This window comes from Procambarus clarkii, chromosome 34, assembly GCF_040958095.1.
Source record: "Procambarus clarkii isolate CNS0578487 chromosome 34, FALCON_Pclarkii_2.0, whole genome shotgun sequence".
In the NCBI taxonomy this organism is placed as follows: domain Eukaryota; kingdom Metazoa; phylum Arthropoda; class Malacostraca; order Decapoda; family Cambaridae; genus Procambarus; species Procambarus clarkii.
This window is the reverse complement of record NC_091183.1, coordinates 36,176,983-36,203,079: the sequence shown is the minus strand read 5'-3', so window position 1 is coordinate 36,203,079 and position 26,097 is coordinate 36,176,983. Positions and strand designations below refer to the sequence as shown.

Genomic DNA, 26,097 nt, shown 5'->3' with positions numbered 1-26,097 from the left:
CTTAACAGTGCCGGGCTCCTGTTGTATAACTGTCAAGGAATTACTGATGGAACAGTTGACAGTTTACCTTGTCTGCTTGACGGCGTCAGCGTCACGTGCAGGGGGGGGGGGGGAATTGATAATCTGGGGGGGAAACTTCGTTACTGACTTACAATCGGAGATCCTGGATTGGACTCCTGAGCGGGACAAGATGGGCACTTTTCCTTTCACCTAATGCCACTATTTTCCCTAAGAGTAAATATGTACCCGCGGGCTGGGCAGCTGTTGGGCTGCATCCTGCGGGAAGATCACTAGTTCCATCTAGGAGGGACCTCTATACACATCTAAATAAAGTGTGTGTATATATATACACACTGGTTGGAAGAAGGGGAACCTTAGCCTCGGAGAAAAGCGCACACAACGCATTAAAGAGGAGTTCTCCAGTAGTTTCTATATATTTAAAATACATCTATGTATGTCTCCTGTTTCCCAGAAACGAGAATCTCTTCCCTGCTTGCGGTTACATCTAAGGTTGTCATAGACCTCCCTCTGATATTCTCTCTTCTCCATTTTCTTTCTTCAATTGTTGATGCGTTTTCTGTGTATTACGGTGATAAATATTAAGGTATTTAGTGCTCATTAAGAAACATTCCCGTGTCCCAGCCGTGCCTAGGCGACCAGGTCCTGGTCCCCCTCACCCCCTACCTACCTCCCTCACCTTATTTATCATTCCGCTACCCGTCTCTCTCACCGGCCCTTCCTTCTCTGTCCCTCCCTCTCACCAATTACCTCTCTACACACCTTGCCTCACTTGGGTATGATACCAGAGATGGAACCAGTGGGAGGAGTGTGGTACCAGAGGTTGAAGAGGAGCGAGAACAGGATGTGTACTCGTCTTCATACCATGGAATGGGGTGAAAAACAATGTCCTTGCATCTCCTCTCCTCAGCCCCATCCATGCCTATTCCTCGACCTCCTTACCATCCCACACACTCCGTACTCAGACCCTTTTATTCCATCACGTCCGCTCCTTGCTCTCCCTTCCCCTCCCCCACTTCTCAGCCCATCATGGGGCTGCCATGCTACTCTACTCCCCACCATCACCTCCCCCCCCCCCCCTCCTGCCAGGCTCCTGGCCTGTGTTTACGAGGTGTGATGTAAAACAGCGTAAAGCATTTTTTGTCTGGATAACCATCCCTCTCTCACTCCCTCCCGTAGCTCTCCCTGTCTCTCTCTCTCCCCTCCCTTCCCTCTCCTAGCTCTCTTCCATGAGCTTGTTCCTGTTCACCTAGTTAATAGGTGCCAACCAGTCCCCTTACAGAACACAAGTCACCAGGTGACAAACTATAATACATTACAAACACAAGAGTAAGACGTGCATGTAAGCACCGGAGTGTGTGTGTGTAGATGACTGCACCAGCAATCATCAGTGGAGGATCCGCCTGCTATTATAACCCCACACTAAATGTTACACTTGTACACATTTTTATTTCTCCTGTAGCAGCTGTCCATCATGTGGCCCGTATACCTGGCCTGAGGCCAGTCACGCGCCTCGGCTCTGTCTCTGGGGTGTTCTGTGCCCTCCTGTGTGTTGTGCTGCCTTAGACAAAACCACTTTGATACTGGAGGGACAGGAGGGTTGGAGAGGTGTTCTGGGGGAGGGGGCGAGATTGGAAGAGACTGTGACAAGGGGAGACAGGTTGAGATGGGAAAAAATATGAATTAATGGTTATACGAGTGTGTTAATATGTTGACCAGACCACACACTAGAAAGTGAAGGGACGACGACGTTTACATACTTTAGCCACGTTATTGTGACTCATCGCCGCCTGCATATGTTAATATGAGTTATGTGAGAGAGTGAGGAGTGGGTGAGACCCGGGCACAGCCGGGTATCCCATGTAGTATGATATGGGATACGCGTACACTTAGAGTGGTTTGATGATGATGATTGCTGAACCATTGTCTACACAACATTACCCTAGTTGTGTGTGGTGGTGACGCTTGTTGTAGTTGATGGTTGTAAGGCTGGCACACCTCAGCTGGTTATGTGGCCACGGAGCCCACTCCACATAACCTGTCACCTCCATATTCCAGGTTCGACTCCATGGCAGGACGAGAGGGTTGGGGTAGGTGGGGGGGGGGTTGTTCTGCTGGCAATTGTGTGTTCTCCATCTTTGTTGAGAGGAGCAGGACCTGTCACACTCTCTCTCTCTCTCTCTCTCTCTCTCTCTCTCTCTCTCTCTCTCTCTCTCTCTCTCTCTCTCTCTCTCTCTCTCTCTCTCTCTCTCTCTCTCTCTCTCTCTCTCTCTCTCTCTCTCTCTCTCTCTCTCTCTCTCTCTCTCTCTCTCTCTCTCTCTCTCTCTCTCTCTCTCTCTCTCTCTCTCTCTCTCTCTCTCTCTCTCTCTCTCTCTCTCTCTCTCTCTCTCTCTCTCTCTCTCTCTCTCTCTCTCTCTCTCTCTCTCTCTCTCTCTCTCTCTCTCTCTCTCTCTCTCTCTCTCTCTCTCTCTCTCTCTCTCTCTCTCTCTCTCTCTCTCTCTCTCTCTCTCTCTCTCTCTCTCTCTCTCTCTCTCTCTCTCTCTCTCTCTCTCTCTCTCTCTCTCTCTCTCTCTCTCTCTCTCTCTCTCTCTATGCTTTACTCTTCAGTAACTTCTCCAGAAGTAATTTTCCTACTGATTGTTATATCATGTGGCAAAGATGACAAAAAGGTGTGACTTGTGTTGTTGTGTGTATGTGATGTGCGAGTGAGAACAAGCTGTGGTACCCGGACTGTGGCCTGAGGTGCACTGTGGTGCCCGGACTGTGGCCTGAGGTGCACAGCCTTTCACTGTACTTGGTCTTGATTTTGTTTGGTTGTTACTCTTTACATTCCGTTTGACAGGAAATGGAATGTCCATCGCCCTACTTAACCTGTTATTTGTATTGACCTCATCTTATGTGCTATCACTCCATGGTCACATTTATCAAATGTCTTTTTAAAGTCAGTGTGTACTACATATACATTTTGTTGTAAATGGGTCTATAGTGCGTCTGTGATTTCGTCATAGTGGTCGAGTAACTGCGAAAGGCTCGATCTTCCCGCTCTAAATGCCTGTTGACCTGGCTTGTGGAGCTCATTCTTCACCATAAAACTGGGGATCTTGAGTCCTGATCACTCTGGGCCTGCGGGCTGCTCCAAGCAACAGCCTGTTGGACCAAGCTCTCAAGTCAAGCCTGGCCCCGGGCCGGGCTTGACGAGTAGATAATTTTTAGCCAAAGCTTTGCTACCTCTGTGTGTATATCTGGTGATTTAAGTGTTTCTAGTATCTCGCGTGTATCTGTGCGTTTTCTGCACACCGCAGTGTGTGGTGGTGGTAGAGACACTTTACCACCATAACCGTTACGACCCACAACCATCACCGCTCCATCTTCAACAATGTCATTATTGTTGCCACCACCATTACTGCCACAATGACTTGATGGTCATTATGGCGTTGCCTGTAATCTTGGCGCGCCCGTAGTCATTACAGCATATGAACAAATCCACAAGGGCCGTGACGAGGATTCGAACCTGCGTCCGGGAGCATCCCAGACACTGCCTTAATCGACTGAGCTACGACAGGGCTTTTAACCCTGTCGTAGCTCAGTCTGGGAGCAGGCAGTGTCTGGGATGCTCTCGGACGCAGGTTCGAATCCTCGTCACGGCCCTTCTGGATTTATTCATTTGATGCATCACGTTATTGTGATCTCTGTGTGTCATTACAGCATAGTTTGTACCCTGGGCTTATGTGCACTTTGTAAACCTATCAGTCGGCTTCCATCAAAACACACATAGTATCTTTACTTATAGATATAATTGAAGTATATCTTTGTGTTACGCCTCCTCTCCTGTCTCCCCCCTCTCTTGGTTGTCCACCCGCCCCCCTTACCTGGTGGGTGTGTGTGCATCAGTAAGGGTTAGAGTGGGGTGTGTGTGGTGGGTGGGGTCTGGTGCCCTAGTGGCCTACACTGGGAGTGTATTGGTCATTGTTGGTGGTAAGTAGGACCGGCCGGGCTGGCCTGCCTCTACACCTCCCTCACTTGTCTCAAGGGCCAGCTTCCCCTCACCTTCCCGTCCCTCGCCGCACCCTTATCATTCCTCCCTCAACTCTCCTCCTCCAGCCACTCTACTGTGCTTACTGTAGTTTGACCTCTCTCTCTCTCTCTCGTCTCTCTCTCTCTCTCTCTCTCTCTCTCTCTCTCTCACTCTCACTCTCACTCTCACTCTCACTCTCACTCTCACTCTCACTCTCACTCTCTCTCTCTCTCTCTCACTCTACTGGTGTACAGGAATCTGTATGTACAGCAGTAAATTAACGGTTGAGAGGCGGGACCAAAGAGCCAAAGCTCAACAACTCCCGCAAGCACAAGTAGGAGAGTACACGCCACTCCCCACCCAGAGATGCTTGCAGCCAAGACTAGCAATAGTAACATATGGGAGTCTTCTGATATTATTACTTCATACATGGCTCTTGCATGATAGCCACGTGGTGACTGGAATACCTTGTCTTGAGTATGCTCTCTCGTGAGTAGGTTTGTAATTGTCGCAGGTTTGGTGTAACGTAGCCACTTAACGTCCGTCTTTATATACGTATATGTGCGCATTGTAAAGTGAATTGGACTAGTAAAGAATATTGCACAAAGGTACCTGAACGTGAAAATCAAACCTATTCTAGGAATAATGTGAGCAGGTAACTGCAGGCTTTGAGCCTGGCTTGGCACTTCAGTAAGCCTTTATGGTTAGGTTACGTGGCTTTGTTGACTCTAACTCAATGGTTTGGTTGACTGCTCTGGTTAGTCTTCCTTGGCTAGATTTGCTACCCTGCCCTGGTTGACTGGTATGTGCAACGCAGCCTGGTTAATTGCTATGGTGTGCTGGGCTGGTTTTTTTTTATTTGTGTTAATGTGATTAACTACTGTCTTGTCTTGAGTAGTTTGTATTAGCTGGTACTGCACGGTTACCTTGTCAGTTGGCTTGGCTGGGTGACCTTGACAAGCCGTGTCTCCTGCTGGTGGTAGCCGTGGCTCAACATGTGCTTGTCTCACTTGACCTTGTATGAACAACAAGATGACCTCGTATCAACAAGATGGTGACCTCGTATCAACAAGATGGTGACCTCGTATCAACAAGGTGGTGACCTGGTATCAACAAGATGGTGACCTTGTATCAACAAGATGGTGACCTCGTATCAACAAGGTGGTGACCTGGTATCAACAAGGTGGTGACCTGGTATCAACAAGATGGTGACCTCGTATCAACAAGATGGTGACCTCGTATCAACAAGATGGTGACCTCGTATCAACAAGATGGTGACCTCGTATCAACAAGATGGTGACCTGGTATCAACAAGGTGGTGACCTCGTATCAACAAGGTGACCTCGTATCAACAAGGTGGTGACCTCGTATCAACAAGGTGGTGACCTCGTATCAACAAGGAGGTGACCTCGTATCAACAAGGTGGTGACCTCGTATCAACAAGGAGGTGACCTCGTATCAACAAGGTGGTGACCTCGTATCAACAAGATGGTGACCTCGTATCAACAAGGTGGTGACCTCGTATCAACAAGGAGGTGACCTCGTATCAACAAGGTGGTGACCTCGTATCAACAAGATGGTGACCTCGTATCAACAAGATGGTGACCTCGTATCAACAAGGTGGTGACCTCGTATCAACAAGGAGGTGACCTCGTATCAACAAGGTGACGACCTCGTATCAAGGAGGAGGACTACCCCCATGTGTATTAGTGTAATGAGTGGCACATGAGGGGGTTATAGTCCTTGGGTGTGGGGTGGGCGGTGAGGGTGTCGAGTGTTGTCCTGGGGAACCGGTTGGCTGGTAACTTGAGTGGTGAGGCGGCCGATGTTGCTCGAGAAATCATAACCGCAGTGTTGACTGTGAGTGTGGTCCGTGGTAGCGACGCTGGCTAGTGTCTGGGGTGTTGATGTGTGGTGTGGGAGCCAGTGTGTGGCCATGAAGCTGTGGCCCTCTCACCTGGCATGGTCAGCTGCGAGCTGCTTGAGCTGCAGCTCCCTCCTGCTGCTGCTGCTGGTACTGGCTCAGTTGCCGGTGGTCGCTATACTCTCCGCAACAGGTCTCAGGCTGGGAGTATCTTGTGGCAGACATTGCCTTGCATTATGACTGGTGTCTCGGTTATCGCAACAGTTGCAGTGATGTGTTGTTAGTGTGGAGAGTGACATGTGGCGGGGATGGTGTGTGGGCTACCCGCCCCAACCCCCCGGGCTAACTCCCCATATGATTTATTACGTCACACGCGCCCAGCCTGGAATATTAGAGCAGTACACGCCGCTACTGTGGACACCGCCGCCTCTCACAGCATAAGAGTGGCGTTATAAGGCACCAATTGTGGGGTGATGAGGAAGGATGAAGTGGTGCTGCTGCGGTAGTGACGTGCCCCGCCTTCCTCCCGCCAGGCAGCACCAGCGGTCACCAACAGTAGTACTACGGCGGCCTTGGTAGTGGGTAGTGAGCACCGCCCAGGACCTTCATTGTGGTGGCTCGCCTCTACTAGTAGCGGGGAGGGCAGCCAGCCACGCTCGCTGGGCACGGACGGCACGCCAGCAGTCACTTGGCCCCTACCAGGCGGTGGCAGTAGCCCAGGCACTTGGCACTCACCTGCTGGCTCACTGGCCACTCTCCCACTGTCTATATGGCCACCTGTGTTGCTCTCTCCGGCGCCTACTGTGGGTGTGAGGAGGTGGGGCCACACTCCTCATGCCCTGCCCTCCCCACCCGGCCACCGGCTAGGTACTGTGGTGGGCAAGTGTCAGGCCTCCGGGACTACTGCCCTTGAGAGTGATGACTGCCCCAAACTGTAGCAGTGCGCGGGGACGTGCGCTCGCGTTCGGGACTGTGGCGCCACTCTGTGCCTGAGGCAGGCACTAACCACGTGTTAACCAGACTGTGAAGGTGTAACGTGTATTAACTGGGTTACCTCACCGTCGCTGGTGTCAAGCCTGGCTCACCCTGTGGTCGCGCTCGGCCTACTGGCCCTCCACTGGTGTCAACACTGTGCTCAGATAACACAATAATTACTTGCCGCATTCCTCTCATAATGTTTGGCGCCCGAAAATGTTAGGCTGTAGTGAAAGTGTTGGGTGAAGTGGAGTGATGCTGGTGTTACGTGACCACCCACCTACTCCTGTGTGACGGCGGTGACGCTGGTAACATGTGACGGCGACTCCATGTTATGTGGACCTTACTATGTGCGTGGAGGGGTGGGAGACATGGAGGGAGGGGAGGGGGAAGACACACCAAGTATTAACATGAAGATGGAGGCCGTCGTCACACTAAATCCATTACCATGAGAAACCTTCCACACACTGCCTCAAATTCCCTTGATAGTTGTGTAGATATTGGTGATGGTCTGAAAATATATTACGGTTCCAGCAATAGTCCGCATGTAAACTGGTAAATGAACCTTTGTCCTAAACAGAGGTTATTCTCAGGTTATAACGTTGTTGTATTAAAAATAGTTGGTTTAATATATAAAAAATGTATGCTGAAAACGTTTTCTTTGACAAATTTGATTGCCCGTACCATTATCAATCAAGTCGATTGATAATGGCCCAAAACGGACCGAAACGTCGTCGTCTCTTCATTTTCTAGTGTGCAGTTTGGTCAACACTTTTCAGCCACGTTATTGTGACTCCTAATCTGCATTTGATTACCTGTAAACGGAATTCTCGGGTACACTGAAATAGTTTTCGAATTCCATATTTCACATTATCGTCAATAATACACCGTATTAACATAACCAAACGTAAGGAAACCTAGCCTAACCATAATTTAACCAAACCTTAAGTTAACCAAAGATAGAGAGTAGATAATAGCATTAATTATGTAATCATTCCCAAACCATTGCCTTGAGCGGATCTGAGGACAGGTTGGCATATCAAACCGTGTGGGGTGTTGTGGGTGGTGGATGAGGAAGGTTGTAGTTGTGGGCGGAGGAGGGTGAGGACGGGGGGTGTTGTGGGTATGGGGGGGGGAGAGGGAGATACTACTAGACACAAGATAATCTGGGTCCACCAATCACAGACACGTCCCTCACCCGTCAGCAAGAGAGAGAGCCGACACAGACGCGGTCACGACCCGCCTCTAATACTATAATGTGTTCAATGTACCACCCTTAAAAAGTAATTAATCATCATCCAACACAAAATAACGTTTGAGGACTGGACAAACGTTGTTCTGTTGATGATGTTTGGGGGTTATGGAGCTTTCCTTATCTGTGGTGAGTTGTGCTGTGTTGTGTGGGCTTAACACCCAGGGGTACCATACCTCTACCTCGCCACACCCAGGGGTACCATACCTCTTACCCTGCCCCACACAGTGGTACGTAGAGATAGGCAACTGTTGTGTGTTGTATCCAGAGACAGTCTCTCGTTGGCCTAGAGGTGGGGGGACCTGGATGAATTTACCAGGCGTCGTGCCCCTGCGAGGCGTCGTGCCCCTGCGAGGCGTCGTGCCCCTGCGAGGCGTCCCTGCCAATATTTACTTCTCCCTCGCCTCTTGGTACTTCCAATCTTATTAGTTATTCTCTCATTTTTATCACCTGTTATATAGCTCTCTTATTGTCTTGTGTTTATTTCATCTTCTAGTTTCGTAATCAGATGCAATATTTGTTTACGTGCGAGTTCTTTGTTGAATGTTGATGACGGTGGCTTCCACAACTTCAGTCACAGTGTTCCACTAGTTGAGTACTCGTGCAGGGTACGAGTACTTCCACTCCTTTGTGTGTACACCTTCCACCTGTGTCTTCTAGTTTCTCTCTGAACAGTTTCTCCTTGTCAAACTTTTATATATTTTGCATCTAGAAGCTTATCCCGTTTGCTTATGTGTTAATGTTATGAGATTAAGTTGTTTATGTAGTGTTCGTAAAGTGTTGGGGGGAGGAGGGTGTACTGTGGAGGTGTAGCATGGGTGTAGTGGTGGTGAAGTGTGCAGGTGTGTACTAGCTCACGATGTGTCCTCATGGGTTACTGTTACTTGTAGGAGGTGAGAGTGAGAGAGAGATAAAGAGGGGAGGGAGAGAGTGGCGGGAGAGACATTGAACACATTCCCACTCATTGATTGACTGTTATTCTCCCTCATCTCACGCCCACTGGACCGCCCTCACAATGGCTGACACTGCTCCGCCGCCCATCCCGCTCACCTTATCAACACCCACGGCAAATGGCGGGCCGCCCATCTCTCTCCCGCCTACTGTCCTGCCGCCTGCATCTGTCACGAACACGGCCATACCGTCCCCGTCGTGTTCCACCACGCCCACCACGCCCGTCTCCACCACCTCCGGCGTCTCCACCGCCACCAACAACAACCACACCCTTCCCGACACCACAACGCCGCCGTCCTCCGCTTCTCCCAAATCAGCGGTGAGTACCTGCTCTGGCGCCCCCACTGTTTTGTTGCACGAGTATGTTATATTTAGTCCTAGTAATATATCACCTGGCATAGTACGGTGTGGGTAATTGTATGATAAAGATGGCTCATGGCCCGGGCCACTAGTCTCTCCCATGGTGTGGGTAATTGTATGATAATGATGGTTCATGGCCCGGGCCACTAGCCTCTCCCAACATTGTGGTGGGTGATAATGAGCAGACTAGGAAGTGCGGCCCCAGGGCTCCAGCCTGGGACCTCTGTTGTTCACGGTACACACAAGACTCAACAACACAGTTGCCCATGACGCTTATACACAACGATACTTTCATCGGCATCCTAGTAACCTTACAGGATCACTTCCATAAACTCTTAACATGGACCACAGATTGGCAGATGCATTTTAATGTCGGTAAATATAATTGTGCCAAAGACAAAAATGATAATGAATTGATACGTAACGTTAGCAGTAACGCACCTAATGTTATCTCTCCTTGTTGGGCCCCATTTTGATTATGCAGTTCCGGTTTGGTCATGAACTTTAGAATGGACATGAAGTCTTGATAAAATGCACAAATTAAGATGATAATCTCAGAAATTAGAACCCCTCCCATATAGAGAGAGAGGGAAGGAAATATATCTTTACATACTCTTGGAAATTGAAGAGTAAGGGCTAATAAGAGTGAATATAAATGGATGAAAAGGTATAACAAGATGGATATTAAAAGGCATTAAATAGATGACAGAAGAGGGACGGGAAAAGAGGGTCAGCGATGATGATTGTGAGAAATGTAAGTATGAGGACTAGGAAGAATGGAGTATTGTGTAGAGAGAGAGAGACATGGTCTATACGCGGCTACACTGTGCTGTGGGCCACTACACACCACGGGGGTGTGGTGGGGGGTTGGGTAGAGAGAGAGAGAGAGAGAGAAGAGTTGAGCAAGACTACAGTAAGGAATGTGATGGGGTAATACTAGTAATAATATTATTAATGCAGAGGAGCGGTGTGGCCAAACCCAACTGCTCTTGTTACCAAGACTTTTCCCAGCTGGGTGCACAATATTACCATCGCTACTCTGCTACCACACCCTCACCTGTTCCCTCCCCCCACCGCTACTGTTACCACACTGTAGGTGTACATCACAGTATCAACCACCAGTGTGGCTGCTATAGGGTGTGTGTTTTAATTGGTCAATTGTTACGTGTTAATCACGGTCACTTTGTTCTTGAGGGTGGATATATGTCGGTCTTCTTCAAGGCTCTCTTTTTACACTGTCTGGGCGTGTTGTGTGTGTGTGTGTGTGTGTGTGTGTGTGTGTGTGTGTGTGTGTGTGTGTGTGTGTGTGTGTGTGTGTGTGTGTGTGTGTGTGCGCGTGTGCGTGTGTGTGTGTATTTTAACCACGAAGAAATTAACACGTGATAAACAATGTGACAGTGTCAGACGACGAAGGAAGGATTAAGACAGGAATTTCCTTAAATACTTTCGTAAGTAATAATACATCATCAGAAGGATGTATTCACACTTTTCTCAAAACGTTCACACTTTATGTATATGTTTGTGTGTGTGTGAATATGAGATGAATGAATCTAGTAGGATTTTTTCTTTATTTCAGAAGGAAGTTGAGAAAGTAACTCTCTAATGTTCATTTTAAAGTTTTATTATGGCCTGACGCTCGGAAATGCGTTTCGTTGAATCTTGTCAACATTTTTAAAGACAGAATACAAGTAAATATAATTTTAGAACAGTGGCATATATAACCGGGGATAGGGTGAAGCACCTCATTACGGGCTATTCATGCCCGTGCCACCTCTTGGGTGGCTTAATCTTCATCAATCGAAGCACCTCACTATGGGCCAGTAGGCCACTGCAGCTTATTAATCTTAGTGTTTTTACGGGCTCGCCATAGCCCGTGCTACATGAACATTTCGTTCTGAGTGGCTAAATCTAAAACAATCTTTGTTTCACTGATGGCTGAGGCACTATGGTGGATGTTTCGTCTTGTTGACAAAGATGCCACAGTGTATCGTGGTGCTGGCAGGCTGTAGGCATAGTTAAGTAGATCTTCACAGTCTGCCCTATCATCGTCCCAGCTGATGTCAAGGTTATCTTAGGCTCACTAAACCTTTAGTCGTAATACATTATTATTCCTGCTTTACACGTCGTATCCTATCTCTTATACTTGTATTCTGGACCCAGTTAAAAGTTCTACCTTTTATTCACATTCATAACCTGTTGGAATTTGTCATTGTAAAAATTATATTGAAATCCATTGGGTGATGTGTGTAGTGTAGGAGGGGGGGGGGGGGGGAGGAGCAGAGGGACAAGGAGATGGCACTAGCCTCCTCACCAATCACCAGTTATCAAACACTCAATACCCAATAGTGGGCCATCTATCACTTGTGGTGACAAGTGGTCCTGTATCACCAGTTACCTGCAACTCAACCCTGCCAAACCCACTTAGTCCACTCAGGAGGGTGTGGACACTCCACCCCCTCCTGCTGCCCCGCCCCACTACCTCCACTGCACGCCCAGGCAAAGCAACTTACCTGGAAAAGGCGCCTAGCCAAGATGAGTATACAACACATGCAAGATACCAGGAAAGGATAGGGGGGAGTAGAGTGAAGGAACGTTGCTCAACCACTTGGGATCATCAAGGATCGAACGCCGACCCGCAAAAACGCGAGGCCACTACTATGTCCACCAGTTTGTGAAGTGCTTGTAAATGTGCAGCAGGCGTTTCTCGCCTGAACTGTAACACTTGGGTGCTGGAACAAGAAACTTGTCACTGTATGGTCTCTTGTAACCCTAATTACTTTGTCGCTCATTTCTTTCAGGAACTTGAGAGCACATTTGCCCGCACCATCCTGGGAGTATAGTTTTGTTTCCAGCCAATCTGGAGATGATGATAGCAGTGTGACACACGTGATATGACACACTTCTCATACCACTTGTGCGGCTCCGTTTGGGAGACTGATGTAGTCTAGACCATGCTGACCATATCCTGGTCCAGGTGTCCACACTACCTCGAGGATGGCCACCTACACCTCTCCTCCCGCTGGCGTGAAGTTACAGCTGTGGGCCTGGGCCAAGGTGTGGCTGTTCCGGGGATGAGGAAGACTACCCTTATGTTTTTCAACACTGCTCTTATGAAGTCACTCATTGCTCCAAGCGGTCACCGGCGGGGCAGGGCGGTCACAGGACGGGGCAGTGCGTTTGCAGGGATGATCAGGTTGCAGGGCGAGACGGGGCGGGGCGGGGTGGGGGTAAGTGTTGAGTGAACGGGGTCGGGCCTGCCTGTGGAGACTGAGAAGGAGGCAGTGAAAGGATCCTTCTTGGCGTCAGACGGTCAGGAATGTTCCTGCATAGCCAGCCACGTCGTCTCTCCGTCCATCACGTATTGAACTACACTCTCGCTGTATGCAACTAGTCATTCCTGGGCATTGCAAGAACCAAGGATGGCGTGCTAATACCAGCAGACAGGCGGATCAAGGCGTTGCGCAGAGAGATCCTGTTCCTGCGGCAGTGTTGCTGCTGCTTCACTCATATCAACTAAGACGACTATGACGACTTATTGCCCTATATCAGGCAGCTGCTATTTATATACAGCCAAACTCGCGCAGTACAGCTGTGTTTACCTCTGGCGTACCTCTGGCTGCTACCAAATTTCAACGACGCCTTTAACCCGACCAAAGGTCAGACTTCTCTGGGGATTTGATCGGCACAACTGTTGCTGGCAGCGGCACACATGCACATGGGACTACAGCCTGGCCAATCTAGCCTTCTTAAGAACTTCAGCTTTTTCTGCGACAGTATTACTGGGTGATGCTGAGAGATGTTGATAGTGTTTGTTCTCTTACTGCTCGTGACTTGATAATAACCTTAATTGACTCTTACTGGTTTTTATCATCTTATCAACGCCATTAAACATTTCCCTTGTTCACTCCTCTTACTCAACATTCCCCTTGCTCAGTACCCTCGCTGAACGTTCCCCTTGTTCATTATCTTCCCTGAACATTCTCCTTGTTTACTATTACACAATATTCTTCTTGTTCACTACCCTCACTGAACATTCCCTTTGTTCACTACCCTCACTGAACATTCCCTTTGTTCACTACCCTCACTGAACATTCCCTTTGTTCACTACCCTCACTGAACATTCCCTTTGTTCACTACCCTCACTGAACATTCCCTTTGTTCACTACCCTCACTGAACATTTCCTTTGTTCGCTACCCTCACTGAATATTCCCTTTGTTCACTACCCTCACTGAACATTAACCTTATTGACTACCCTTACTATTAAAACATGCTAAAAGACACAAACGGCAGCTCAGATGTTTGAGTAACTTGCATACTGTGATCATGTCTACTCTGGTTGTACTCAAGTAATGGTATATCTAATTCTCTTCCCCTGTCTTCATATTCCATCCCTTACTCCTGGGACCAATCTTGCTACAGACCTCTGTACTGTGACTGTCTAGTGTTCCCTACAGCACTGGTCAGTCGCGGCGGGGCACAGAACCAGGGTACTGTGCCCTGGTTCTCCAAGGCGGGAGTACTGTGCCGTCCTGGTTCTCCAAGGCTGGAGTACTGTGCCTCCTGGTTCTCCAAGGCTGGAGTACTGTGTACTGTGCCTTCCTGGTTCTCCAAGGCGGGAGTACTGTGCCCCCTGGTTCTCCAAGGCGGGAGTACTGTGTCCCCTGGTTCCCCAAGGCGGGAGTACTGTATCCCCTGGTTCTCCAAGGCGGGAGTACTGTGTCCCCTGGTTCTCCAAGGCGGGAGTACTGTGCCCCCTGGTTCTCCAAGGCGGGAGTACTGTGCCATGGTTCTCCAAGGCTGGAGTACTGTGTCCCCTGGTTCTCCAAGGCGGGAGTATTGTGCCATGGTTCTCCAAGGCGGGAGTACTGTGCCATGGTTCTCCAAGGCTGGAGTACTGTGTCCCCTGGTTCTCCAAGGCGGGAGTATTGTGCCATGGTTCTCCAAGGCGGGAGTACTGTGCCATGGTTCTCCAAGGCGGGAGTACTGTGCCATGGTTCTCCAAGGCGGGAGTACTGTGCCATGGTTCTCCAAGGCTGGTCTTGTGGGTGGAAGGCTTGTGCGCGCCAGCAAGGGTGACCTGCTAGTGTGGGTCAAGTGATGGGTTTATGGGTTTGTGTTCGGCGAGCACCATTTGTAATTGCCATCTTAGAAGAGTTGCGTGATTGTGAGCGTGGCGGCTACTGTGTATTGGTTGGGGGGGCGGGCAGTGGCGAGGAATGTGGCGTCACTGTGGGGCTGTGTTGGCGGGGGTTTAATATGATGTTGATGGTTGGTTATCATGTTGCTGCTGTGGCAACCGGATCACTGTCCTCATCCCCCACCACACACACATCCTCCCCAGCCTGCCTCCCCCGCCACACATCCCCCCCAGTCTGTGCTCCCCACCCCCCATCGTTGAAAGTCCAGCCTTGCCCCATCTGACCCCCACTATAGACCTATCCCAGGAGTTTCTTACCTCTACGTGTGTCTACCTTACCTTACCGCCTCTGTCAGGCGGCCGCTGCAGCCTCCTGCCCACTCAGCTCAACTCTAGATGTGTTGTTGATGTCCCCCTGGAGGTAAACCAATCCTAAGGTAAACCTCTGTAGCTCCAGCAGTGGTCTACTCTATCCTGCCTCGTCCTCGTGGGTGTCCCCGTGGGTGTACCCAGCCAGCTCCAGCTCTGCCTGCCCTATTCCTCGGGTGGTGGGCGTAGCGGCCTGGGTACCAACAGACCATCATTGTCTCACCATTGAGTCAACACGTAAAGAGATTCTCCAACTGGTTGTGGGTGCTGGTATGTGTGGTGGGGTGGGTGCTGGTATGTGTGAGGGAGTGGGGTGGGTGTTGGTATGTGTGGGGGAGTGGAGTGGGTGTTGGTATGTGTGGGGGTGGGTAGGGTGGGTGATGTGTGTGGGTAGAGTGTTCGAAATTACTTTGCTTGGACGGCCAGTGTGTGTGTTCAGTAATCCCCAGGGAAGACGGCCAAGTGCTCACAGTGGTTATCATTAAGTGTAAAGGTCTTAGAGTGTCAGAAAGCAAAGTGAACTCTGCCAGGTCTTAGGTTTTCTCCGACTCGACCTTTGAAGCGGGAAAACAAAGTTTCTATTTAAAATTTTTGCCCCGAGGGGCGAGTTTATTGGGCAGCGCCACTCATCCTGTGAGTGGACACACCGCCATAGCAGTCTCATCAATATTTGCTATGTTAACCCTTTTATGGGGATGACAGATTTATAGTTGAGGGAGAAGGGACTCACAGACAACTATGTACATCTCCCAACAACTAGTTTATTACACAAACTTGTACACACATGATTGGGATAAAATTGTCATTACGTTACGAAATGTCCTAACAAGCCATAGTGGGTGTTGCTAACCTTAACCCTGCAATATATATGCGACACAGTTCACAGCACACCTGCCTGTCGCCACTCTCGTCTCTTCAAAGACAATCGCAGGCGCCCAGTAGGATGCTCAGGACAAATTTGCATGTAGGTAAAGTGTGACGTGTTGTAAAATACATCACATACACGAGCTGGATCACGTGACCAGCACTCGCCAGGGTCTCAAGGCGCACCGACTTGAGTTAAGAACTCCTCCAGTCTCTTGGCTGCCCTGGGGGTACCACGAATGTCAGAGACAGTGTGCACTCAAGTTTTCAAAGTACGTACTTGCATCGAAATTAGGTCATTCACACACTTGTACCTGCGCTTCACCTGCCCTGGTTGAATGGGGCTCGTTACTTCAGAAATCTATCTCCACTGCTGATGTTCAATACAACACCGCGAGAGCCGATTACCAGAGGAGCAAAGGCTGAACATTTTCCAGAGTTCCAATACTCCGGGACGTTAGGGAACGTGACTCCGGAGGGCAGACGGAGCTCACAGTTGATGTACACCAAGTCCTCCTGAGAATGATCCTGGGCTGGGTAGACGACCCAACACCTCGTTTCCTCGTTTCCTTGGAAACTCTACATAAACCACCAATCACAATACAGCTACTAAACTCACTATCTGATTGGCCCATAGGCTCCCCTGACGTCATCAGGAGTATGCAGTGGACTATCGCAGCCGTTGTGGGGTCAGGTCGCTGGCTTGCCTGCCACCGCTAGTACCAACCAAGATGGCGACGATACACCCACCTCATATCAGGCAGATGCACAGCCTCTACCGTCTCCTCGCACAACCACATGTCTGCAATCATCTGCAATCCAGATGGAGTATAAGATTACCTGTTCACGGACACAAGTCACGGCTGCTCCAACCTGGGGTGAAGAAAATCACAGTGTACAGTAATGCATAGTCGTTTGCATTCACGGGTGTGCAAGTTGGGTTGAGAGACTACCATTCTCTTACAGGTACTTATCTAGTTGTACTTGCATTTCAGACTGTGTATGGAGTCTGCCTCCACCACATCACTGCCTAGTACGTTACATTTGTTAACTACTCTGGCAGTAAAAAGTTCTTTCTAATGTCTCTGTGGCTCATTTCGGTACTCAGTTTCTACCTGTGTCCCCTTGTTCGTGTTCCACCAATGCTAAATAGTTTCTTTGTCCATCCTGTCAATTCCTCTTAAGAATTTTGTAGGTGGTGATCATGTCTTCCCTAGTTTTTCTGACTTTAAGATGGGTGGTGGCAAGTATCGGGGTGCAGCCCGTCCTCATAAACAAAGGCCAAAGTCCATTCCATGCACCCGCCAAACCCCTTGTTTATGTATGAAAACGGTTTACACGCGACTCTCAACTGATGACGTCCGAACACTTCCGGAACACGTATTTACTATTTGTATCAGCAGAATCGAGCTATTAGCTCTTGGACCCCGCCTTTCTAACCATTTTTCCCCTCTATTATGTTTATTACATATATTTATCTTACACACACACACACGCACGCGCGCGCGCGCACCCCAGGAAGCAGCCCGCGACAGCTATCTAACTTCCAGGTACTTATTTACTGCTAGGTGAACAGGCGCACCAGGGTAAAAGAAACTGCCCATTTGTTTCTGCCTCGGCCGGGGATCGAATCTGGGCCCTTAATACTACGACCCCACAGCCCTGTCCACTCAGCCGCGAGGCCCCCCAAGTGCTTCGCTGACGACTTTTGTTCTAATCACAACTCTGTAAATGCTTCACCCACGTACTACAAATAATTGTTAACAGAACCTAAACACCTAACCTATGTCTAAACATGCACAGTATGCAAATATATAATAATAATTTATATTTGAGAAAATTCCTGTTTAGAATGAACAGCATGTTAAAATCGATGAATGCGTCTTTGGGGTCGACCGCTGGATGGAATGGACTTGGTGTGAGGAGGGGTTGTGGGGTGGGGTATGTGTTGGTGTGTAGGGAGATGGGTGTTGAAGTGCGTGCGGGGGTGGGGTGGGTGCTGGTGTATGAGGGGATGGGGGTGGGTGTTGGTATGTAGCAGATGGACGGGTGGTGAGTAGAGGGCATGTGAAATTGAAGGCTCCTTCCAAGGGCCAAATTGCCGAGGGTGGAGTGGCGCCAGACGGGAGGGGGGGGGGCGAGACAGTACTAAGAACCAAGCTACACCTACACACTTACGCCTGCGGCTCGCCTCCCTCACCAACCCGTTCTCGCACTTTCTTAGTCAATATTGAATTATTAAATACGTGCATATGTGACACACTAAACATACTAGTTTACCTTGAAAAGCTTTACGTTAAGATAAGCATCTTATTGCTTCGTAATTTCAATTATTACTTAACCTATACCTATAATAGGTTAAGTAATAATTGTAATTACGAAGCAATAAGATGCTTATCTTAACATACTAAGAAGGTTAGGTAAGGTCGGTGTTTTCTATGAAGCTTTTCAAGGTAAACTAGTATGTTTAGTATGTCACATATGCACGTATTTAATAAGTCAATATTGACTATACGAAAATGCGAGAACGGGTTGCCCTCACACTACAGGGGCACGCTCCTCCCCGTCAGCAGCCAGCGGGTGTAGGGGTGTAGCGTGGTACATGGTGATGATGGTAGTGGCTGTTGTTATTGTGGTGATGGTAGTTGGGTTGTTGATGGTGAAGGGTAGAGCGTCGCCAGGGAGGGTTGGCGTGGGCCGAGTTGTTGTATAGGTTATGGTGGGGGTGCTGGAGGCCGCCCTCGATACCTGGTAGTATTTTATCTTTAATAATCTCCACTTGCATACTAAACAGATTGGCTCTGATCATTAGTCCACACACCAAGTAACAGGACCTGTAAAGATGACAAGTGTTGAGGGTGACCAGCATGTGAGACTGTCTTGACCCGAGACCCCAGGCTCCCAGCTCCACACACTGACGGTCTGGCCCACGCCAGGCGTGGGTCAGTACGCCAGGCGTGGGTCAGTGGAGCTCCCTAAGAGTCGTTCTTGAAAGTCAATGCACATTTCAGGTATTATTAAGATATCTGACAATTCCCCTTACGCTGTACTACTCTATTGACCAGGATTAACATGTTATGGAGAAACCTCAGAGTGTAGAACAGGTGTATCAACACCTAATACAGCGCAGGGTCCTTTAGGTGTAGTTATCGAGAGACAGGAAGGCTATGGATGTGTTGGTGGTGGTTACCTTGCGTTGATTTCCAGGCTCAACGTCCCCGCGGCCCGGTCTCTGACTAGGCCTCCTAGTGTGAACACGGTGTCTGCAAGAGACAGGACATGCGAGAATGCTTCACCCTATAAGTTCTCACTCAAACTGTTGCAAGAAGCAAAGACAATATTATGAACACACTCGACACTGACGTAATGCCGTGAGTGTGTCAACAAGGGCCTTACTGTGTTGACCAACAAACGCTTCTGATGGAATTTTATGTTTTTTGACTCCTCAGTGCAACACTCTTTATGTATGATAAGTTTGTTTTGGGGTTTATAGTTGTTTTATAGTGTTTTATCTTTATATTTACTTTGGTGGATTATATTTCATAGTGACATGTTCAGGTATGTTATGGTGATCATGTGGCGGAAGATGCCTTAGTGTCTTGTATACTGTCTCCATCATCCTCACTCTGTCTACAGCAGTGCGCGTGCGCATCTGTCACAAGTTTGGTGCGAAATATTGATTTATTTTATGCGGGCCGCGGCATGCCACGGTTATATATTATGTTTAGCACTTGTCCTGCACACACACACACACACACACACACACACACACACACACACACACACACACACACACACACACACACACACACACACACACACACACACACACACACACACACACGTACACATATCATGGGGAAATAGGTCAGGCTTAATGGCATTAGACAGCCAACGGCTAGAAAAGCGGGGTCCAAGAGCTGGAGCTCTATCCTGCAGGCACAAACAAGTAGGTGAGCGCAAACACACATCAATCTCCACCACATATAATGTGGTGGAGAATGACTCCATCCACAGATTCATATGTAGATATGATGAAGCCCAATAGGCTCAGGAACCTGTACACCTGTAGATTTACGGTTGAGAGGCGGGACCAAAGAGCCGAAGCTGAGCCCCCCGTAAGCACAACTAGGTGGGTGCACAAACACTAATTGCTCCCCATGCTAAGACAGTGATAGAATGTCGGCATCATCAGTGGGTAGTACGTAATATTCCTTCACTTGAAACGGTATATGCACAATCGTGGTGTGGGAGGGGAGTTTAGGGAGGTGTCAGCAGGTGGTGGGGAGGTTTAGGGAGGTGTCAGCAGGTGGTGGGGAGGTTTAGGGAGGTGTCAGCAGGTGGTGGGGAGGTTTAGGGAGGTGTCAGCAGGTGGTGGGGAGGTTTAGGGAGGTGTCAGCAGGTGGTGAGGGGTTTAGGGAGGTGTCAGGAGGTGGTGAGGGGTTTAGGGAGGTGGTGAGGGGTTTAGGGAGGTGTCAGCAGGTGGTGAGGGGTTTAGGGAGGTGTCAGCAGGTGGTGAGGGGTTTAGGGAGGTGTCAGCAGGTGGTGAGGGGTTTAGGGAGGTGTCAGCAGGTGGTGGAGTGCTGGAGGTGGTGGAGGAGCCGTGAAGTGTTGTGTTTATGCAAGTGTATCAGTTTACTGGTAACTCAGTTTTCTTCCTCTCCTTCCCACACTTCACCATTCCTCCTCCCTCTTCCAGTCGGCCTCACCTCCCCTTCCCTGCCCTTCTAACAACCCTTCCCCACTACCACCCTTTTTCCTGGCCGTGATCTCCCTGGAACAAGAGGTTCCTTAAACTAGCAGATGGTAAACAAGTGAGGGAAAGAATCAACACAGTCTGGGGTTGAGGGAACAAACAGAGGGGAATCATAATTGGTTCTCACAGGTGTACCAAACACACATTACGGTCAACACTGATGCCGTGGAACAATGCCACAGCTAAAGTCATTGGAAATGACAAGTGAAGATGGTTTCCTAAATAGGTATTTTAAAATTGTATTTAGTGAAGGTGAACATGTTTGACCTGCAGTTGAACAAGTCTTTGGAGGTGGTTAACATGACACGTTAATTAGAACAGTGCCCATCAGGGAGAAAGTTGCTAAAGAGACATAACAAAAGCGCGAGGAATGCCGTGGACGAGAGGAAATATTCGCCATGATCATTGGAGAGTAAAGTGAGAGTTACTTAGTCTTGTGTTGAGCACTTGATACAATATAATAATCATCCGCGGGTGCTAATGTTACACTCATTCTTAGCAAAGTGGCTACATCACTTGTGTCCAGCGTTCCACCAATTAATCTGTCATTTATTATTATTGCAAATTTTCTGTGGTCAACAATCACAAATGTCATTCGTATACATCTTGATAAATCAGATAAATAAAGGTCCTGGCCAGTGATGCCTACAGCTTATCTCTGGGCAATAGCAGGCACCTGCCCCACTTTCGCCCCCCACAAGCTCTATCACTATTATTACTCGTCTTCATTGAAATTGAAATAAGTTTATTGAGGTAAAATACACACAAAGGGATGAGGTAGCTCAAGCTATTCTCACCCCGTTCAGTACATCGTGTTAATACATACATAGACACACATCACAAACAATAAACATATTACCAAACATTCTGAGAGATAAACATCTACATTTCCTTCATCATTGCTACCAGACTTTCCTGTAAACAAAAATAACTTGTTTAGTGTCAGAGTAGTTAATAAATGGAATGCATTAGGAAGTGATGTAGTGGAGGCAGACTCCATATACAGTTTTAAATGTAGATATGAATGAGCCCAATAGGCTCAGGAATCTGTTCGCCAGCTGATTGACAGTTGAGAGACGGGACCAAAGAGCCGAAGCTCAACCCCCGCAAGCACAATTTGGCGAGTACAACCGAAGGCTTTCGGGTTCGACTTGAGCAGAGACGTTCAGGCACGTTTTCTTACACATGATGCCTCTGTTCACCTAGTGCTAAATAGCTACCGGAAAGTTAGGCAACTGTTTGCAGGTTTGCATCCAGGGAAAGGTCTGTAGTTACTTTCAAGAACCTCACTGAGGTTTAACAGGCTTGTCGCCGACAATGGCAGAATTATTTGATACTTTTAAATACAAATAATTAAACATGTAGGTTTCGCTTTTAATGTTCACAGTTTTGCCAAGTTTAATTCATACTGTAGTTATAATGGATTAATGGATGATTTGGTACACAAGTTGGCGAGTGAGAGAGAGATGGGGGGGGGGGAGCATGCGTCGGTATTGAGGAGTCTACCCTACAGTTATCCACTTTTGTTTTCTCTTATGGGCAAGGCACCCATTTTCTGTAGTGTAATTATATACATAACTGTGGCATTTGTGCAGTTATATATATATATATATATATGTGTGTATTGTATTGTTTTGTATAGCATCAGTGGTAAGCATGAGCTAAATACACATTTATGTACAGGAAACTGTACACTTGTAAAGTAATAAACGATAATTGCAAATAATAAATTATATAAAAGGTAGTTGCAGCAAATATGTTTAATAATTTTTCATTGTATCCGGGGACAGGCAGTCAGTGTGTGTATATATACACGTTAGGTTTATATCGAGGTTCCCCACAAGGTCGAATTACTGACCCCCCCCCCCCCCCCGCCCCCGTCCAGACTGCCACCCCACAACAAGCTGACTAACCCCTGGGCACCGCCTTACTGCTATGTGAACAGGAATAGGAAACTCGCTCAGCAATCTCTGTCCCACTGTCGATTCAACAGCGGGACAGACATGGTTGGGCAAGTTTCCTATCTGACATAATGGGACTGTTCCATGACGGGTGACAGGAGGTGGTGTGACGGGCTGGACCACCCTGTACCACCTTGGCTTGCCCGTCTCTGCTTGATCAGCCCCTGGCTGCGTCTGTTGGTGTTAAGACCTTTACCACCAACTATACTTTAGTATACTGCAACATAGTCTAGGACTTAACTAAACTGTATTCACCGGGAAATGGCGTACACCTACCTGGGTATACCTTCGTCTTCGTTATTAAGTGTTGAGCACCTTCCTTACCTTGCGGGGTCCAAGAGCTAACAACTGGATCCATTCCTTCCCCTTGTTCCATCCCAAATCCTTATCCCTTCCAAGTGCTATAAAGTCGTAATGGCTCAGTGGTTTCTCTTGGTAATTACCTTTAACTTACCTTGATCCTGCAGACACAAATAGTAATCACACCTTCCCCCCCCCCCATCATCTCCCCCGATCATCCCCCCCAATCATCCCCCCCTCCCAATCACCCCCCCCCCCTTCTCAATCACCCCCCTCCCAATCACCCCCCCCTCCCAATCACCCCACCACATACAACACACCCAATACCTTCCCCGTACCACCACCAACAACTCTCCATGGTTCACACCTCAACCGTCCGCTTGTCCTTGAGCCAAGTTTCCTGTATGACGAGTTGATCTAGCAATCTGTTGGTGTTGCCCGTGAGATCATGTGTATCCCGGTTTAACTTGTACGGCTCAGTCTTGGACGTGAACACCTGACTGCTCTTTATGTATTGTTCATATGGTGTTGACAGTGTCTAGGGAAAGGGGGTCCTATGTTGCTATATTGGTTATCTTGAGATGATTTCGGGGCTTTTTAGTGTCCCCGCGGCCCGGTCCTCGACCAGGCCCAGGAAGCAGCCAGTGACAGCTGACTAACACCCAGGTACCTATTTTACTGCTAGGTTACAGGGGCATAGGGTGAAAGAAACTGCCCATTGTTTCTCGCCGGCGCCTGGGATCGAACCCAGGACCACAGGATCACAAGTCCAGCGTGCTGTCCGCTCGGCCGACCGGCTCCCCCTGACAGTGTCAACACCAATATACCAATATAGGACCCCCCTTCCTATATATCACCACAGGACCCCTGTGAGGGGAAGTGTCCTGTGGTGATGATATATATCATGTTGACAGTGTGTGTAGGGGCCTGTGTGGCCGTCTTCACTGTGGTGGGTCGGTGTAGAGCGCTTGTGTCATAAAACGCCCTGAGCTAATTGTCTTGAAATATCAACTTGGCTGCTACTTTGTGACATTTGTTGGCAAAGGTGAAAGCGGAAGACCTTTTGTTTTTAAAGGAGAAAGAGGAGGGTAGAATCCTATAGGAGTGGCACTGAGAGGAGGTGGAGTTGTGCAGGAGTGGCACAGAGTCGTAATTTTCACAGCCTGAGGCAGTAATTATCAGTTGTATTTAAGTACTAAAGAGCGAGTTGTTGGTATGTCTGGTTATCTTGAGATGATTTCGGGGCTTTTAGTGTCCCCGCGGCCCGGTCCTCGACCAGGCCTCCACCCCCAGGAAGCAGCCCGTGACAGCTGACTAACACCCAGGTACCTATTTTACTGCTAGGTAACAGGAGCATAGGGTGAAAGAAACTCTGCCCATTGTTTCTCGCCGGCGCCTGGTATCGAACCCAGGACCAGAGGATCACAAGTCCAGCGTGCTGTCCGCTCGGCCGGCCGGCTCTGGTGTAGCCGGGAGCAGCAAACACTCTGTGCTTGTAGCCACGGCCTCTCCTACAAAGAACGTCACTTTTCGCTCCTATGAGTTACATAAGGCCACAAATTGTACTAGAAAATGGAAGCGGCTGGCGAAAGTGACGTACTATCGCGTTTTCTGTTTTGGGTTCTCTGGAAGGTTAGGAGAGGACACTTTAAATTGATCGTTTTCTTGACGATGGGAAACTTTAAGGAGACGTTGACGTTGGCTGCGTCAACACCCTTGAACTTACAGTATTGAGTGGAACGTGGTATCTAACTTCACTATAAGATATTTAGCAATTCTCCTGCAAATAGGATCTTGTAATAGGGGATAATAAAGCGTGTTTTAAGAAATCCGTAAGTGTGTGAGTGTAGAGAACATGGCCAAGAGTGTCAGAGGCGGCAGTCTTGGCGTCCTGTGAAGATCATCCAAGTTCACTACTTTGCCACGAGTCCATTCATAATGAATTAATGAACCAACCCGTTCTCGCACTTTCGTATAGTCAATATTGACTTATTAAATACGTGCATATATGGCATACTAAACATACTAGTTTACCTTGAAAAGCTTCATAGAAAATACCGACCTTACCTAACCTTCTTAGTATGTTAAGATAAGCATCTTAACTGTAAGAAAGTGCGAGAACGGGTTGCAACGAACACAAAGTGTCCCTGAGACATGAAGTCTGAACTAAAGACAAATATTAAGAGAGTGAAGGTAGCCTGGTAGAGACCTTCCACCTGATTACCCTGACACAGCCGTGGGGAGAGCACTTGTGGCCGCGCTCATGGGCTATGCTATACTTACAGTACATTTAAGGAAATATGTGTAGTAGGAACACTATTACAGTTATTTTCCCTGAGACGTAATTGCAATTATACTTAACAGTTAGGCTAAAAGTTTAGATTTGGATTTTAGTTCTTTATGAAAAGTTATACAAATAGTTAATTCACACTATTGTCGCATGTCTGAATAGTTCTAAACTAGGAATTATGTTTATCCGCGATAGATATTACAGAAATATATAATATATATAATATTATACTTTGTAGTTTCACTAATAGAATTAATGGGTTATCAGAGAGGAATGCACAAAATAATCCTCCATACAGGGAGCACAATATTATAGTTAAGTAATAGCACAAGTTAATACCTTTGGCAGTCGATCCACCGCTCCTTGTGTCACAATTGACTCAATTAACTTACAGAATGAGTAATTATAAGAAAGAATTGACAATGTGTTGTTTAATACAAGACATGATATCAAACATACCAAGGTCTCTACCTAAAATATATATATATCCTTACTTAATTAATCTTACTATTTTAACACTTTAAAACATTAATAAGCACTACAAAATGGAGGGACTGCTTGAAGGACTAGAGTGGGAGACGACAGTCCTCACCACCACATAATTACACCATAATACCCATTTGCTTTTAATACTCTTGTCTGTTTTTGACATTTAAATGAGGATATGTGGTGCCTAGTGCGGTGGTGCCCACCGGGCGAGGCTGTGGCCAGCAACACCAGTAATCTAAGAAGTTAGGGAATCTGCTTGTAGTTAACAAACTGTCAGTATAGCTAATAAACACATTGTGTAATAATTACCAACGAACCTCGGTGTTTTCTAAACTACTGTTGCATTATGTTGCCAAAGACGTTTGTATGTGATGGTTGAGGGTATAGTTAACCGAGGTGTGTTAGGACTCCGTACTTGCAGCACTTATTAGCTAACAACCTTTGTATATTAAGACGCAGTGTTTCTAGTAATGAATTAACTAATAGCTGTGCGAA

General features: G+C 47.9%; 1 protein-coding gene across 6 annotated transcripts in view; it reads left to right on the top strand.

Moving 5' to 3' along the window:
- Positions 1-26,097, top strand: part of pnut (septin 7-like protein pnut) — a 108,160-nt gene that overhangs the window by 14,279 nt on the left and 67,784 nt on the right. Inside the window, exons 1-2 of one of the 6 annotated variants that reach the window (XM_069335791.1) lie at positions 6,458-6,475; positions 9,015-9,394. The exons of 4 other annotated variants lie outside the window; for them this stretch is intronic. In XM_069335791.1, coding sequence (XP_069191892.1) covers positions 9,140-9,394 — 255 coding nt within the window. In that variant the 5' untranslated portion in view covers positions 6,458-6,475; positions 9,015-9,139. Of the gene's footprint in view, positions 1-6,456; positions 9,395-26,097 lie in introns of those variants that run through there. One more of the 6 variants, XM_069335794.1, reaches the window with a different exon arrangement.